At 43.2% G+C, this 19,657-nt stretch overlaps 1 protein-coding gene across 1 annotated transcript in view; it reads right to left on the reverse strand.

The window, feature by feature from the left end:
• The window catches only part of unc5a (unc-5 netrin receptor A), a 303,882-nt gene that overhangs the window by 199,179 nt on the left and 85,046 nt on the right, over positions 1-19,657 (reverse strand). The window contains exon 3 of the mRNA XM_064955880.1: positions 2,860-3,003. Within this exon, the coding sequence (XP_064811952.1) occupies positions 2,860-3,003 (144 nt within the window). The remainder of the gene's footprint in view (positions 1-2,859; positions 3,004-19,657) is intronic.

The following is a 19,657-nucleotide window of genomic DNA, read 5'->3' on the forward strand; positions in this document are numbered from 1 at the left end:
AGTGTTCTTGGGTATGACGCTACAAGCTTGACAAACCTGTATTTGAAGAGTTTCTCTCATTCTTCTCTGCACATCCTCTCAAGCTCTGTCAGGATGAATGGGGAGCATCGCTACACAGCTATTTTCAGGTAGTGTGTCATTATGGGGCATTATGTCATTATGGGGTATTGAGTCATTAAGGGGTATTGAGTCATTAAGGGGTATTGAGTCATTAAGGGGTATTGAGTCATTATGGGTTATTGAGTCATTATGGGGTATTGTGACATTATGGGGTAGTGTGTCATTATGGGGTATTGAGTCGTTATGGGGTTATTGAGTCATTATGGGGTATCGAGTCATTATGGGTTATTGAGTCATTATGGGGTATTGTGACATTATGGGGTATTGTGTCATTATGGGGTATTTAGTCATTATGGGGTATTGTGTTACTATGTCATTATTGGGTATTATGTCATTATGGGGTATTGAGTCATTATGGGGTATTGAGTCATTATGGGGTATTGTGTCATTATGGGATATTGTGTCATTATGGGGTATTGTGTCATTACTGGGTATTGACTCATTATGGGTTATTGAGTCATTTTGTTGTATATTTTATATTCTTCAAAGTAGCCACCATTTGCCTTGATGACAGCTTTGCACACTCTTGGCATTCTCTCAACCAGCTTCAACTGGAATGCTTTTCCAACAGTCTTGAAGGAGTTCCTTCATATGCTGAGCCCTTGTTGGCTGCTACTCCTTCACTCTGTGGTCCAACTCATCCCAAACCATCTGAATTGGGTTGAGATCGGGTGATTGTGGAGGCCAGATTATCTGATGCAGCACTCCATCACTCTCCTTCTTGGTCAAATAGCCCTTACACAGCCTGGAGGTGTGTTTTGGGTCACCGTCCTGTTGAAAAACAAATGATAGTCCCACTGAGTGCAAACCAGATGGTCTTGCGTATCGATGCAGAATACTAGTGTAGCCATGCTGGTTAAGTGTGCTTTGAAGTATATATATATATCCCAGACAGTGTCACCAGCAAAGCATCCCCCACACAATCACAGCTCCTCCTCCATGCTTCACGGTGGGAACCTGACATGTGGAGATCATACGTTCACCTACTTTGCGTCTCGCAAAAACATGGCGGTTGGAACCAAAAATCTCTTATTTGGACTCATCAGACCAAAGGACAGATTTCCACTGGTCTAAAGTCGATTGCTCATGTTTATTGGCCCTAGCAAGTCTCTCCGTATTATTGGTGTCCTTTAGTTGTGGTTTCTTTGCAGCAATTTGACCATGAAGGCCAGAAGGCCTGTTTCTTCTCTGAACAGTTGATTTTGAGATGTCTGTTAATTGAACTTTGAAGCATTCATTTCTGCTTCAAACGAGGCTGATAACTCTAACTTATCCTCTGCAGCAGATGTAACTCTGGGTCTTCCTTTCCTGTGGCGGTCCTCATGAGAGCCAGTTTCATAAAATCTCTTGATGGTTTTTCCGACTGCACTTGAAGACACTTTAAAAGTTCTTGACATTTTCCAGATTGACTGACCTTCATGTCTTAAAGTAATGATGGACTCGTTTCTCTTTGCTTATTTGATCTGTTCTTGCCATAATATGGACTTGGTCTTTAACCAAATAGGTATATCTTCTGTATACCAACCCTACCTTGTCACAACACAACTGATTGGCTCAAACGCATTAAGAAGGAAAGAAATTCCACAAATTAACTTTTAACAAGGCACAACTGCTAATTAAAATGCATTCCAGGTGATTACCTCATGAAGCTGGTTGAGAGAATGCCAAGAGTGTGTGTTACGTTCCCCCAGTTTCTGTGTTATCGTTTTGTTTGTGTGTGTTTCAGGATGGCTTCCTGAAATTCCCCCAAGCACCTGATTGGTCGACCCCATTTGATGATTGGAGCAGACCCCGCCCTCTCGTCAGAAACAGCTGTCTTCAACTCCTTCTCCAGCTGTATAAAAGCCAGTGTTCCTTTGCTCAGAGAGAGCAGACAGAGACAGACTCAGACTGTCCTGTGTTGGTTGTTGCTGACAGACAGGTTTTGATAAGTATATTTGTAGCCGATGCTTCTGAGGTGTGTGTGTGTGTACCAATAGGACACAGTGTTTTTGATTATTGAAATTGTTTACTTTCATTTGTTCCCGAAGGGGAAGGCACCTAGGGAGTGCTTAGGCAAGAGGCCTGTGGGCATACATATACCCGTAGTATGTACTCTGTCTATGCACACGAGGTAAGACTGACTGGGGCTTTATATCAGCAATACTTATAGGTGGTCCTGACTGGGGCTTTATTTCAGCAATACTTACAGGTGGTCCTGACTGGGGCTTTATATCAGCAATACTTATAGGTGGTCCTGACTGGGGCTTTATTTCAGAGTTATACTTATAGGTGGTCCTGACTGGGGCTTTACATCAGTAATACTTATAGGTGGTCCTGACTGGGGCTTTATATCAGCAATACTTACAGGTGGTCCTGACTGGGGCTTTATATCAGAGTTATACTTATAGGTGGTCCTGACTGGGGCTTTACATCAGTAATACTTATAGGTGGTCCTGACTGGGGCTTTATATCAGTAATACATATAGGTGGTCCTGACTGGGGCTTTATATCAGCAATACTTACAGGTGGTCCTGACTGGGGCTTTATATCAGCAATACTTACAGGTGGTCCTGACTGGGGCTTTATTTCAGTAATACTTATAGGTGGTCCTGACTGGGGCTTTATATCAGCAATACTTACAGGTGGTCCTGACTGGGGCTTTATTTCAGTAATACTTATAGGTGGTCCTGACTGGGGCTTTATTTCAGTTATACTTATAGGTCATCCTGACTGGGGCTTTATATCAGTTATACTTACAGGCGATCCTGACATATGCCTTTTGGCTCTTCTGGGTTCCCGTAGTGCTCCAGGCGACACAATGGCACCAATAGTCGTCCAGACCAAAGATCTTCTCAACCTGTTGTCTGGAGATATCTATTTTCACCTGCATGATGGGCAGACCTGCAACACAGACCATAGAGACTACCGTTAGGACTGTCTAGAGGTAGGATACATAGAGGAGGCAGACCTGCAACACAGACAGTAGAGACTACCGTTAGGACTGTCTAGAGGTAGGATACATAGAGGAGGCAGACCTGCAACACAGACAGTAGAGACTACCGTTAGGACTGTCTAGAGGTAGGCCAAATAGAGGAGTCAGACCTGCAACACAGACAGTAGAGACTACAGTTAGGACTGTCTAGAGGTAGGATACATAGAGGAGGCAGACCTGCAACACAGACAGTAGAGACTACCGTTAGGACTGTCTAGAGGTAGGCAATTGTCAGTTAAACAACTGTCAGGACACTGAATAGTAAGGAGACAGGACACTGACCATAGGAAAGCTATAGAATAGAGTCAGGAGACAGGACACTGACCATAGGAAAGATATGGAGTCAGGAGACAGGACAATTTGCTTACCGCCCAAATAGGTCCACAGACGACGCAATCTCAACCACACTGCACACTGCCCTAACCCATCTGGACAAGAGGAATACCTATGTGAGAATGCTGTTCATCGACTACAGCTCGGCATTTAACACCATAGTACCCTCCAAGCTCGTCATCAAGCTCGAGACCCTGGGTCTCGACCCCACCCTGTGATGCTGGGTACTGGACTTCCTGACGGGCCGCCCCCAGGTGGTGAGGGTAGGCAACAACATCTCCACCCCGCTGATCCTCAACACTGGGGCCCCACAAGGGTGCGTTCTGAGCCCTCTCCTGTACTCCCTGTTCACCCACGACTGCGCGGCCACGCACGCCTCCAACTCAATCATCAAGTTTGCGGACGACACAACAGTGGTAGGCTTGATTACCAACAACGACGAGACGGCCTACAGGGAGGAGGTGAGGGCCCTCGGAGTGTGGTGTCAGGACAATAACCTCACACTCAACGTCAACAAAACTAAGGAGATGATTGTGGACTTCAGGAAACAGCAGATGGAACACCCCCCTATCCACATCGATGGAACAGTAGTGGAGAGGGTAGTAAGTTTTAAGTTCCTCGGCATACACAGACAAACTGAATTGGTCCACTCACACAGACAGCATCGTGAAGAAGGCGCAGCAGCGCCTCTTCAACCTCAGGAGGCTGAAGAAATTCGGCTTGTCACCAAAAGCACTCACAAACTTCTACAGATGCACAATCGAGAGCATCCTGGCGGGCTGTATCACCGCCTGGTACGGCAACTGCTCCGCCCACAACCGTAAGGCTCTCCAGAGGGTAGTGAGGTCTGCACAACGCATCACCGGGGGCAAACTACCTGCCCTCCAGGACACCTACACCTCCCGAAGTTACAGGAAGGCCATAAAGATCATCAAGGACAACACCCACCCGAGCCACTGCCTGTTCACCCCGCTATCATCCAGAAGGCGAGGTCAGTACAGGAGCATCAAAGCTGGGACCGAGAGACTGAAAAACAGCTTCTATCTCAAGGCCATCAGACTGTTAAACAGCAACCACTAACATTGAGTGGCTGCTGCCAACACACTGACTCAACTCCAGCCACTTTAATAATGGGAATTGATGGGAAATGATGTAAAATATATCACTAGCCACTTTAAACAATGCTACCTAATATAATGTTTACATACCCTACATTATTCATCTCATATGTATACGTATATACTGTACTCTATCATCTACAGCATCTTTATGTAATACATGTATCACTAGCCACTTTAACTATGCCACTTTGTTTACATACTCATCTCATATGTATATACTGTACTCGATACCATCTACTGTATCTTGCCTATGCTGCTCTGCACCATCACTCATTCATATATCTTTATGTACATATTCTTTATCCCCTTACACTGTGTATAAGAAATTAGTTTTGGAATTGTTAGTTAGATTACTTGTTGGTTATTAATGCATTGTCGGAACTAGAAGCACAAGCATTTCGCTACACTCGCATTAACATCTGCTAACCATGTGTATGTGACAAATAAAATTTGATTTGAAAGGTTATAGAATAGAGTCAGGAGACAGGACACTGACCATAGGAAAGCTATAGAATAGAGTCAGGAGACAGGACACTGACCATAGGAAAGCTATAGAATAGAGTCAGGAGACAGGACACTGACCATAGGAAGGATATGGAGTCAGGACACTGACCATAGGAAGGATACAGGACACTGACCATAGGTAGGATACAGGACACTGACCATAGGTAGGATACAGGACACTGACCATAGGTAGGATACAGGACACTGACCATAGGTAGGATACAGGACACTGACCATAGGTAGGAGACAGGACACTGACCATAGGTAGGATACAGGACACTGACCATAGGTAGGATACAGGACACTGACCATAGGTAGGATACAGGACACTGACCATAGGTAGGATACAGGACACTGACCATAGGTAGGATATGGAGTCAGGACACTGACCATAGGAAAGCTATAGAATAGAGTCAGGAGACAGGACACTGACCATAGGAAAGCTATAGAATAGAGTCAGGAGACAGGACACTGACCATAGGAAAGCTATAGAATAGAGTCAGGAGACAGGACACTGACCATAGGAAGGATATGGAGTCAGGAGACAGGACACTGACCATAGGAAAGCTATAGAATAGAGTCAGGAGACAGGACACTGACCATAGGAAAGCTATAGAATAGAGTCAGTAGACAGTTGGGAAACAGAGCAGAGGATTAGTTTGAGATTACGATTGACTTCAGGTTCAGTCTAGGGTTAGGACACAGTTCAGAGTCAGGACACCGCCAGGGGTCAGAGTAACAGTTCAGAGTCAGGACACCGCCAGGGGTCAGAGTAACAGTTCAGAGTCAGGACACCGTCAGGGGTCAGAGTAACAGTTCAGAGTCAGGACACCGCCAGGGGTCAGAGTAACAGTTCAGAGTCAGGACACCGCCAGGGGTCAGAGTAACAGTTCAGAGTCAGGACACCGCCAGGGGTCAGAGTAACAGTTCAGTCAGGACACCGCCAGGGTTTCAGAGTAACAGTTCAGAGTCAGGACACCGCTAGGGGTCAGAGTAACAGTTCAGAGTCAGGACACCGCCAGGGGTCAGAGTAACAGTTCAGAGTCAGGACACCGCCAGGGGTCAGAGTAACAGTTCAGAGTCAGGACACCTCCAGGGGTCAGAGTAACAGTTCAGAGTCAGGACACCGCCAGGGGTCAGAGTAACAGTTCAGAGTCAGGACACCGCCGGGGGTCAGAGTAACAGTTCAGAGTCAGGACACCGCCAGGGGTCAGAGTAACAGTTCAGAGTCAGGACACCGCCAGGGGTCAGAGTAACAGTTCAGAGTCAGGACACCGCCAGGGTTTCAGAGTAACAGTTCAGAGTCAGGACACCGCCAGGGGTCAGAGTAACAGTTCAGAGTCAGGACACCGCCAGGGGTCAGAGTAACAGTTCAGAGTCAGGACACCGCCAGAGTAAAGGAGTTAAGTTTGTGTTTAGTCTGGGGTCAAGACATACAGAAGACCAGACAGAAGCAGTGGATACAGAAGTCAGGATCCAAAATAAGTCTAGAACTACCAAAGGTAACTACATACAGTAGATATATATACATACATATACATATACACATATACATATACATATGAGTCCATCTAGAGCCAGAACCGAGGTCTATATAGAGTCCATCTAGAGCCAGAACCGAGGTCTATATAGAGTCCATCTAGAGCCAGAACCGAGGTCTATATAGAGTCCATCTAGAGCCAGAACCGAGGTCTATATAGAGTCCATCTAGAGCCAGAACCGAGGTCTATATAGAGTCCATCTAGAGCCAGAACCGAGGTCTATATAGAGACCATCTAGAGTCAGAACTGAGGTTTATATAGAGTCCATCTAGAGCCAGAACCGAGGTTTATATAGAGTCCATCTAGAGTCAGAACTGAGGTTTATATAGAGTCCAGCTAGAGCCAAAAACGGAGGTTTATATAGAGTCCATCTAGATCCAGAACCGAGGTCTATAAGGAGTCCATCTAGAGTCAGAACGGAGGTTTATATAGAGTCCATCTAGATCCAGAACCGAGGTCTATAAGGAGTCCATCTAGAGTCAGAACGGAGGTTTATATAGAGTCCAGCTAGAGCCAAAAACGGAGGTTTATATAGAGTCCATCTAGATCCAGAACCGAGGTCTATAAGGAGTCCATCTAGAGTCAGAACGGAGGTTTATATAGAGTCCATCTAGATCCAGAACCGAGGTCTATAAGGAGTCCATCTAGAGTCAGAACGGAGGTTTATATAGAGTCCAGCTAGAGCCAAAAACGGAGGTTTATATAGAGTCCATCTAGATCCAGAACCGAGGTCTATAAGGAGTCCATCTAGAGTCAGAACGGAGGTTTATATAGAGTCCAGCTAGAGCCAAAAACGGAGGTTTATATAGAGTCCATCTAGATCCAGAACCGAGGTCTATATAGAGACCATCTAGAGTCAGAACGGAGGTTTATATAGAGTCCATCTAGAGCCAAAAACGGAGGTTTATATAGTGTCCATCTAGAGTCAGAACTGAATCCTGAAAACTTGGTTCGAGAGGAGAACATTGCAATGGCCGCCAGCAAATGAGGATTAATTTAAAAGAAGAGCCCCCCCCCCTCCCCCCTAAATAAATATAAAATCCTAACAAGCGCAACACCTAAAGGGGTTGTTAAGTAGGGAAGTGAAGAGGTGTCATTTTGTGGGCGGTAATCCAGACAGTCAAAACACTGCCGTCAATTTAAATAGATGAAACAGAGGAGAACAGTCACTTTTACTGGTCTGTGTTTAAAGGTAAATGGATTGCATTCTTTAAGAAGTAAGGACTTGACAAATAGTCATTTGTAAAGCTCATACGACACTGAAAAAATGGAACCAATCAAATCAATCAATGATTGAATGGCATGAAATATCTCAACACTGTTCTTTTAATCTCGGTAGGGGGACTATGTCCCTCGACAGCATACTCTGCTACCTGGTTGATTACCCTATCCTATATAGTACTGATAGTATTGATTACCCTATCATATATAGTACCGGTAGTATTGATTACCCTATCCTATATAGTACTGATAGTATTGATTACCCTATCCTATATAGTACTGATAGTATTGATTACCCTATCCTATATAGTACTGATAGTATTGATTACCCTATCCTATATAGTACTGATAGTATTGATTACCCTATCCTATATAGTACTGATAGTATTGATTACCCTATCCTATATAGTACCGATAGTATTGATTACCCTATCCTATATAGTACTGATAGTATTGATTACCCTATCCTATATAGTACTGATAGTATTGATTACCCTATCCTATATAGTACTGATAGTATTGATTACCCTATCCTATATAGTACTGATAGTATTGATTACCCTATCCTATATAGTACTGATAGTATTGATTACCCTATCCTATATAGTACTGATAGTATTGATTACCCTATCCTATATAGTACTGATAGTATTGATTACCCTCCCTGTATAGTACTGATAGTATTGATTACCCTATCCTATATAGTACTGATTACCCTATCCTATATAGTACTGATAGTATTGATTACCCTATCCTATATAGTACTGATAGTATTGATTACCCTATCATATATAGTACCGGTAGTATTGATTACCCTATCCTATATAGTACTGATAGTATTGATTACCCTATCCTATATAGTACTGATAGTATTGATTACCCTATCCTATATAGTACTGATAGTATTGATTACCCTATCCTATATAGTACTGATAGTATTGATTACCCTATCCTATATAGTACTGATAGTATTGATTACCCTATCCTATATAGTACTGATAGTATTGATTACCCTATCCTATATAGTACCGATAGTATTGATTACCCTATCCTATATAGTACTGATAGTATTGATTACCCTATCCTATATAGTACTGATAGTATTGATTACCCTATCCTATATAGTACTGATAGTATTGATTACCCTATCCTATATAGTACTGATAGTATTGATTACCCTATCCTATATAGTACTGATAGTATTGATTACCCTCCCTGTATAGTACTGATAGTATTGATTACCCTATCCTATATAGTACTGATTACCCTATCCTATATAGTACTGATAGTATTGATTACCCTATCCTATATAGTACTGATAGTATTGATTACCCTATCATATATAGTACCGGTAGTATTGATTACCCTATCCTATATAGTACTGATAGTATTGATTACCCTATCCTATATAGTACTGATAGTATTGATTACCCTATCCTATATAGTACTGATAGTATTGATTACCCTATCCTATATAGTACTGATAGTATTGATTACCCTATCCTATATAGTACTGATAGTATTGATTACCCTCCCTGTATAGTACTGATAGTATTGATTACCCTATCCTATATAGTACTGATTACCCTATCCTATATAGTACTGATAGTATTGATTACCCTATCCTATATAGTACTGATAGTATTGATTACCCTATCCTATATAGTACTGATAGTATTGATTACCCTATCCTATATACGTTGACCTCTAACGTTGACCTCTAACGTTGACCTCTAACGAACAGTATATGTGCTATAGCATAGATCAGAGAGCAAATGGGACAGTTGATGTGTATTTCATTTATTTTTTTTTGGTCTGGATTAAAGTGGAAAATCTAATGTTATATGAAAATCAAACAACCACAAAATGACCTGAGATGGGAACTGTGACAAAACTGTATAAATAAACTACACCAACCCTAAACAAATATTGTGTCGTGATTGTTGTTCTCTTAGTACCAAATGGCACCCCAATTTCATATTTAGTGCACTTATTTTGATCAGGGAACAGCGGGCTCTGGTCTAAAGTAGCGTACTATCTAGGGAATGTGATTGCATTTAGTGCACAAGCCTTGTTTGTTGTTCCATGAAATCACATTTTTCATTACATTTTCTCTTGACCTTTAGATGGACCCCCAAAATCCATTTTCTGTATATTGAGAAATGACCCTGACTGATCTCTGTCTCTCTCTCTCTCTCTCTCTCTCTCTCTCTCTCTCTGTGTCTCGGTCTCTCTCTCTCTCTCTCTCTCTCTCTCTCTCTCTCTCTCTCTCTGTCTCTGTCTCTGTCTCTCTCTCTCTCTCTCTCTCTCTCTCTCTCTCTGTCTCTGTCTCTGTCTCTCTCTCTCTCTCTCTCTCTCTCTCTCTCTCTCTCTGTGTCTCGGTCTCTCTCTCTCTCTCTCTCTCTCTCTCTCTCTCTCTCTGTCTCTGTCTCTGTCTCTCTCTCTCTCTCTCTCTCTCTCTCTCTCTCTGTCTCTGTCTCTGTCTCTGTCTCTGTCTCTCTCTCTCTCTCTCTCTGTCTCTGTCTCTCTCTCTCTCTCTCTCTCTCTCTCTCTCTCTCTCTCTCTCTCTCTCTCTCTCTCTCTCTCTCTCTCTCTCTCTCTCTCTCTCTCTCTCTCTCTCTCTCTCTCTGTCTCTCTCTCTCTCTCTCTCTCTCTCTCTCTCTCTCTCTCTCTCTCTCTCTCTCTCTCTCTCTCTCTCTCTCTCTCTCTCTCTCTCTCTCTCTCTCTCTCTCTCTCTCTCTCTCTCTCTCTCTCTCTCTCTCTCTCTCTCTCTCTCTCTGTCTCTCTCTCTCTCTCTCTCTCTCTCTGTCTCTCTCTCTCTCTCGGTCTCTCTCTCTCTCGGTCTCTCTCTCTCTCTCAGTCTCTCTCTCGGTCTCTCTCTCTCTCTCGGTCTCTCTCTCTCTCTTTCTCTCGGTCTCGCTCTCTGTCTCTCTCTCTCTCTCTCTGTCTCTCTCTCTCTACCCACTCCCTCTCTCTCCATCTCTATCTCTCATGAAGAGCTTGTCATGTTTCCTCTCTTCTTCTGTGTGATCCCTCCTCTCCAGGACCCGGAGAGAGACAGAGAGAGAGGTGGAGAACCTCTCATAGACGATGCAGGCAACATGAAGCATCCTATAGACAACATCCATCCTACTGCTACACTACACTAGTCAACATGAATCATCCTATAGATTACATTCTCCCCATCTCTCCACCTTGCTTCAGTACACTAGAGGACAATATAACATGGACTGCTTCTTCCCTACTGTGTGTTATACCAAACCAGTAGGTCAAAATTACAACCCTACGTGAAGTGTCCATTCAGAGCTGTTGAAGACGAGCTGATGTTATGTACTGAATGTCTCCAGCATTTATCTGAAAGACTTACTGACAAACCAGACAGACATGCTCCACTCCAACATACACCACTAGACACACATACACACACACGCACACACACACACTTGACCTGTTTGAGGGCCATCTTTTCAGCTCTCATCTGAAGCGGCATGGAGCCGGTCTCATAAGTGGCACCCATCAGGACCACCCTATATGGTAATTACTGTGTTCTGTAGCGGTAAATGGCTGTGGTGTTGATACCGGCCATTCATTGGACCAAACTGGGAGGCCTTTTGGCAACAATTTGAGGTAAATTATGTTAGGATAAATGAGGGGCTGTAACACACACTCAGACACTCACGATCACGATGTCACACACACACACACACACACACACACACACACACACACACACACACACACACACACACACACACACACACACACACACACACAGTGGTGTTCTGCGCTGTCAGAGAGCATACGTAGCTGGCTGGATGAGACATCACACCTATATAGTAGTGCACTACTTTAGACCAGGTCCCAATGGAACCCTATTCCCTATATAGTGCACTACTTTAGACCAGAGCCCTATTCCCTATATAGTGCACTACTTTAGACCAGAGCCCTATTCTCTACATAGTGCACTACTTTAGACCAGGGCCCTATTCTCTATACAGTGCACTACTTTAGACCAGAGCCCTATTTCCTATGTAGTGCACTACTTTAGACCAGGGCCCTATTCCCTATATAGTGCACTACTTTAGACCAGAGACCTATTCCCCATATAGTGCACTACTTTAGACCAGAGACCTATTCCCTATATAGTGCACTACTTTAGACCAGAGTCCTAATGGCCCCTATTCCCTAAATAGTGCACTACTTTAGACCAGAGTCCTAGTGGCCCCTATTCCCTATATAGTGCAGTACTTTAGACCAGAGCCTTATTCCCTATATAGTGCAGTACTTTAGACCAGAGCCCTAATGGCCCCTATTCCCTATATAGTGCACTACTTTAGACCAGAGCCCTATTCCCTATATAGTGCACTACTTTAGACCAGGGCCATATTCCCTATATAGTGCACAACTTTAGACCAGAAACCGAGTCCCTTTATAGTACACTACTTTAGACCAGAGCCCTATTCCCTATATAGAGGTACTACTATAGACCAGAGCCCTAATGGCCCCTATTCCCAATATAGTGCACTACTTTAGACCAGAGCCCTAATGGCCCCTATTCCCTGTGTGTGTGTGTGTGTGTGTGTGTGTGTGTGTGTGTGTGTGTGTGTGTGTGTGTGTGTGTGTGTGTGAGAGATATATATATATAGTGTGTGTGTGTGTGTGTGTTTGTGTGTGAGAGAGATATATAGTGAGTGTGTGTGTGAGTGAGAGAGAGAGAAAGTATGTGTGTGTGTGTGTGTGAGATATAAATTGTGTGTGTGTGTGTGTGTGTGTGTGTGTGTGTGTGTGTGTGTGTGTGTGTGTGTGTGTGTGTGTGTGTGTGTGTGAGAGAGAGAGATATATAGTGTGTGTGTGTCAGGGTCTTAACAGAGGGTTTCCCAGTGATTACCTCCACAGCCCTATTAGCCCGATGGTGTGTGTGTGTCTGCTAATATGGATTCAGGTTCTTCTGTTAGTTACTGTAGCTCGTCTGTCTGCTAATATGGATTCAGGTTCTTCTGTTAGTTACTGTAGCTCCTCTGTCTGCTAATATGGATTCAGGTTCTTCTGTTAGTTACTGTAGCTCGTCTGTCTGCTAATATGGATTCAGGTTCTTCTGTTAGTTACTGTAGCTCCTCTGTCTGCTAATATGGATTCAGGTTCTTCTGTTAGTTACTGTAGCTCCTCTGTCTGCTAATATGGATTCAGGTTCTTCTTTGTGGTTATTGTAGCTCCTCTGTCTGCTAATATGGATTCAGGTTCTTCTGTTAGTTACTGTAGCTCCTCTGTCTGCTAGTATGGATTCAGGTTCTTCTGTTAGTTACTGTAGCTCCTCTGTCTGCTAATATGGATTCAGGTTCTTCTTTGTGGTTATTGTAGCTCCTCTGTCTGCTAATATGGATTCAGGTTCTTCTGTTAGTTACTGTAGCTCCTCTGTCTGCTAATATGGATTCAGGTTCTTCTGTTAGTTACTGTAGCTCGTCTGTCTGCTAATATGGATTCAGGTTCTTCTGTTAGTTACTGTAGCTCCTCTGTCTGCTAATATGGATTCAGGTTCTTCTGTTAGTTACTGTAGCTCGTCTGTCTGCTAATATGGATTCAGGTTCTTCTGTTAGTTACTGTAGCTCGTCTGTCTGCTAATATGGATTCAGGTTCTTCTTTGTGGTTATTGTAGCTCCTCTGTCTGCTAATACGGATTCAGGTTCTTCTGTTAGTTACTGTAGCTCGTCTGTCTGCTAATATGGATTCAGGTTCTTCTTTGTGGTTATTGTAGCTCCTCTCTCTGCTAATATGGATTCAGGTTCTTCTGTTAGTTAATGTAGCTCGTCTGTCTGCTAATATGGATTCAGGTTCTTCTGTTAGTTACTGTAGCTCGTCTGTCTGCTAATATGGATTCAGGTTCTTCTTAGTTGATTTAGCTACGGAAAAAGCAAAAAAAGAACCTTCCCTTCATGGAGAACTGCAAAAGTGTTGCTATTGTTCTCAACAACATGGCTGCCCTAAATTTAGCAGGCACTATCGATAAATATCAGTGGGAAAAAGTTGTGATGGACTATTTTACTTTCTCCACACAGACCGTGTGAACTGGAACTGACTTGACACAAAGGGCAAAACAATTGTTGATATTCTACGTTTCTAGTTTTTGTAAAAAAGATGCTTTCACTGCAAGTTAAAGGGTACTGTTAGCTAGCTAGTGAACGTTAGCCTGTTTGCTAGCTAGCGAACGTTAGCCTGTTAGCTAGCTAGTGAACGTTAGCCTGTTAGCTAGCTAGTGAACGTTAGCCTGTTAGCTAGCTAGTGAACGTTAGCCTGTGGCTGGGAGGTGATTATGTGGCTGGGAGGTGATTATAGCATTTATTTCACATGACCCATCAATTTAGTCAACTGTGTCTGGGTTAAGAATCATCTAATAATTATAAAATATTTATAAAATATTTTTTTTCTGGACACATTTTATATTGCTACTATTGGTGCGGCAGGGTAGCCTAGGGGTTAAAGCGTTGGACTAGTAACCGAAAGGTTGCCAGATTGAATCCCCGAGCTGACAATGTAAAAACCTGTCGTTCTGCCCCTGAACAAGGCAGTTAACCCAGTGTTACCTGGTAGGTCATCATTGTAAATAAGAATTTGTTTGGTCTTAACTGACTTGCCTAGTTAAATAAATAAAATAAAAACTATGCAAATATGCAAGTAACCATTTCACTGTACTGTTTACACCGTCTCGAAATCTTTGGTTGTTTACTACACGACCTCACTCTGTTTAGCACATGGCCTCACATGTGAATCCTTAATGAGATGGGTGGGGCTAAGGATTAGGAGGCTGTGAACGATGCGGAATGGGTGTAGACAAGGAAGAGCTCTCCAGTAGCTGTACCAAAACATTCAAGGGCCATTTTCCCAAATGTGAGGTTACAAGTTTATCGACTTTTAAAGTATAATTACCTTCTCATTGTTCCTCAACTGCAACGTATGATATACCATTTTCTATCTCTAAATCTCAACTTTCATCCAATGTACAAAAAAAAACATTCAAATTTTGCTACATAAGACTGAGGGCTGGCCCCATTTAGTCGACTGGTTGATTGTTCTGTTCGACCAAGATTTCTTTAGTTGAGCAATCACTAGAACAAATGTCATGGCACCTGTCTGATTCACGCCTGTCTTTTACCAAAAGTGAGGTTACTAGTTTGTTAACTTTGAAACCATAACTACTTTTTTCATTGGTCCTCAACTGCAACTCAACTACACCATTTTCTAGCTCTGAGTCTCTATTTTTATCCAACGTAAAAAACACAATTTCAATTGTTGTTACAAAAGACCGAATTGAAGTGGTGGGTCACACACAGTCTATTTTGTTCAAACAGCAAGGCCTTCTCTGCTGGCCTAAACATCATCGGAATATATATATTTTTTAAATATATTTTCCCACAAATATGTATTAAATTATTCCCCAGAGTAAGAGTTACACTCTTCATTTCATAGCGTTCCTCTTGGTTGCACTGCTTCCAGCCCCAGGTTGAGATTTGGAGGGCTGGTCTTTATGTTAGATATTTTATCCAATCATATTCAGCCATCATGTGTTGCCAGGGGTATAAAATCTGCCTTCAGAATCAACAGTACGGGCGCTTGTAGCTTAAAGTGAATGGAAATTAAAATGTAGTGTCAACCAATCAGCTTTAGAGTTGGCTATTGTACGCCTGCTGGCTGGCTCCAGTGTTACACAGGAGCCAGCTAGCAGGCGTAGTGCCTGCACGTCTTTTGATTGGATTACCAATATTGAGAGGCAGGTCCTATATGGGCAGGTCTCAGAACGAGGAAACTGAAATTGATAAACAAATTAATTTGCGTACTCCTAAGCTGTTTTTTCAACCCACAATGGCGGAAGGAGAAGATATCGATTTGCTCAAGGATATAATTATAACGCCATTCTCAATACAAGTCTATTTTGTTCAAATAGTAATTTTTGTTGTTGTTGTTGTTTACAGTCATTCTATTCATTGTATTCTCCAGCTCTGAAAGCTCCGGGAGCAAAACGCTCGGACATTTACGAATGGACAATTTGACAACGATCTGGATTTAAGAACGACCAGAGTGCACTCTGGCACTCCAGATTGAATTTACGAACACACCCAAAATCGTATGATGTCTAGCTAGTAATTTGTTGTGCTAGCAAAGGGTTGCATAGCAACATCAGTATACTAAAATGAACTAAGAGTATATACACTGCTCAAAAAAATAAAGGGAACACTAAAATAACACATCCTAGATCTGAATGAATGAAATATTCTTATTAAATACTTTTTTCTTTACATAGTTGAACGTGCTGACAACAAAATCACACAACAATTATCAATGGAAATCACATTTATCAAACCATAGAGGTCTGGATTTGGAGTCACACTCAAAATTAAAGTGGAAAACCACACTACAGGCTGATCCAACTTGATGTAATGTCCTTAAAACAAGTCAAAATGAGGCTCAGTAGTGTGTGTGGCCTCCACGTGCCTGTATGACCTCCCTACAATGCCTGGGCATGTTCCTGGTGAGGTGGCGGATGGTCTCCTGAGGGATCTCCTCCCAGACCTAGACTAAAGCATCCGCCAACTCCTGGACAGTCTGTGGTGCAACGTGGCGTTGGTGGATGGAGAGAGACATGATGTCCCAGATGTGCTCAATTAGATTCAGGTCTGGGGAACGGGCGGGCCAGTCCATAGCATCAATGCCTTCCTCTTGCAGGAACTGCTGACACACTCCAGCCACATGAGTTCTAGCATTGTCTTGCATTTGGAGGAACCCAGGGCAACCGCACCAGCATATGGTCTCACAAGGGGTCTGAGGATCTCATCTCTGTACCTAATGGCAGTCAGGCTACCTCTGGCGAGCACATGGAGGACTGTGTGGCCCCCCAAAGAAATGCCACCCCACACCATGACTGACCCACCGCCAAACCGGTAATGCTGGAGGATGTTGCAGGCAGCAGAACATTCTCCACGGCGTCTCCAGACTGTCACATGTGCTCAGTGTGAACCTGCTTTCATCTGTGAAGAGCACAGGGTGCCAGTGGTGAATTTGTCAATCTTGGTGTTCTCTGGCAAATGGCAAACGTCCTGCATGGTGTTGGGCTGTAAGCACAACCCCCACCTGTGGACGTCGGGCCCTCATACCACCCTCATGGAGTCTGTTTCTGACAGATTGAGCAGACACATGCACATTTGTGGCCTGCTGGAGGTCATTTTGCAGAATCCTGGCAGTGCTCCTCCTGCTCCTCCTTGCACAAAGGCGGAGGTAGCGGTCCTGCTGCTGGGTTGTTGCCCTCCTACGGCCTCCTCCACGTCTCCTGATGTACTGGCCTGTCTCCTGGTAGCGCCTCCATGCTCTGGACACTACGCTGACAGACACAGCAAACCTTCTTGCACATCTCGCATTGGTGTGCCATCCTGGATGAGCTGCACTACCTGAGCCACTTGTGTGGGTTGTAGACTCCGTCTCATGCTACCACTAGAGTGAAAGCACCGCCAGCATTCAAAGTGACCAAAACATCAGCCAGGAAGCATAGGAACTGAGAAGTGGTCTGTGGTCACCACCTGCAGAACCACTCATTATTTGGGGTGTCTTGCTAATTGCCTATCATTTCCACCTGTTGTCTATTCCATTTGCACAACAGCATGTGAAGTTTATTGTCAATCTTCCTAAGTGGACAGTTTGATTTCACAGAAGTGTGATTGACTTGGAGTTACATTGTGTTGTTTAAGTGTTCCCTTTATTTTTTGGAGCAGTGTAGTATGTAGTATACTGTACGTTAGTATGGGTATTTGAACACAGCTTATGTAGTTGTTGTGAATCGTTGCTTAAAGTTCCACGGGCAGTAGTGACAGTAAGTTATAGACGGGGCATTATAGAGATGGCACCATGGCGACCGAAGCAAACCTTCCAGAGACGGACCTAATTGTACAAGACCTCCAACACTTATACAACACTGACTCCTTCACCTCATAGTGTTATCCCTAATATGAACACTCTCTCTGCTGTGCTTTAGCCCATTCCTAGTCTTTAATTAGTCCAAATGGTACTCGGTGAATTAGTGAAAACCCCCAGTAACACAGCAGCAATGTGTTGAATCAAATGAACAATTTTTAATTAACCTGTTAATTAAAACAGTCACCTCTGGATTGAAGGGGTATGTGATGTGTTAAGATAAAAATATAAGGTGTAAAAACATAACTTTATTAACTGAACACGATTTCACATCTATAACCATTTAGCAGATTCTTTATTGGCGTGGAAATTAAACGTTAGAAAATGTTATGGTGTGAGAATCTGAATCAAACTTGTAGATGAGAATACTGGCCTGTTTCATGACGTAATTCACTTTATGTAGATTAGAATACTGGCCTGGTTCATGATGTAATTCACTTTATGTAGATTAGAATACTGGCCTGGTTCATGATGTAATTCACTGTATGTTAATTAGAATACTGGCCTGGTTCATGATGTAATTCACTTTATATTGATAGATACATACATTAAAATAATGTATTTTTTGCACTGTCTCTATGCACACTCTACACACTGTCTCTATGCACACTCTACACAGTCTCTATGCACACTCTACACACTGTCTCTATGCACACTCTACACACTGTCTCTATGTACACTCTACACACTCTATATGCACACTCTACAAACTGTCTCCGTGCACAGTCTACACACTGTCTCTATGCACACTGTACACATTCTACACACTGTCTCTATGCACAATCCACACTGTTTCTATGTACACTCTACACACGGTCTCTATGCACACTCTACACACTGTCTCTATGCATACTGTACACACGCACAAACTGTCTCTATGCACACTCTACACACTGTCTCTATGCACACTCTACACACTGTCTCTATGAGCACTCTACACACTGTCTCTATGCACACACTACACACTGTCTCTATGTACACTGTACACACTGTCTCTATGCACACTGTACACACTGTCTCTATGCACACTGTACACACTCACAAACTGTCTCTATGCACAATCTACCCACTGTCTCTATGTACACTCTACACACTCTATATGCACACTCTACAAACTGTCTCCGTGCACAGTCTACACACTGTCTCTATGCACACTGTACACATTCTACACACTGTCTCTATGCACAATCCACACTGTTTCTATGTACACTCTACACACGGTCTCTATGCACACTCTACACACTGTCTCTATGCATACTGTACACTCGCACAAACTGTCTCTATGCACACTCTACACACTGTCTCTATGCACACTCTACACACTGTCTCTATGAGCACTCTACACACTGTCTCTATGCACACACTACACACTGTCTCTATGTACACTGTACACACTGTCTCTATGCACACTGTACACACTGTCTCTATGCACACTGTACACACTCACACACTGTCTCTATTCACACTCTACACATTGTCTCTATGCACACTCTACACACTGTCTCTATGCACACTCTACACACTGTCTCTATGCACACTCTACACACTGTCTCTATGCACACTCTACACACTGTCTCTATGCACACTCTACACACTGTCTCTATGCACACTCTACACACTGTCTCTATGCACACACTACACACTGTCTCTATGTACACTGTACACACTGTCTCTATGCACAATGTACACACTGTCTCTATGCACACTGTACACACTCACAAACTGTCTCTATGCACACTCTACCCACTGTCTCTATGCACACTCTACACACTGTCTCTATGTACACTCTACACACTGTCTCTATGCACACTGTACACACTCACAAACTGTCTCTATGCACACTCTACCCACTGTCTCTATGCACACTCTACACACTGTCTCTATGCACA

This window comes from Oncorhynchus masou, chromosome 32, assembly GCF_036934945.1.
Source record: "Oncorhynchus masou masou isolate Uvic2021 chromosome 32, UVic_Omas_1.1, whole genome shotgun sequence".
NCBI classification, from domain to species: domain Eukaryota; kingdom Metazoa; phylum Chordata; class Actinopteri; order Salmoniformes; family Salmonidae; genus Oncorhynchus; species Oncorhynchus masou.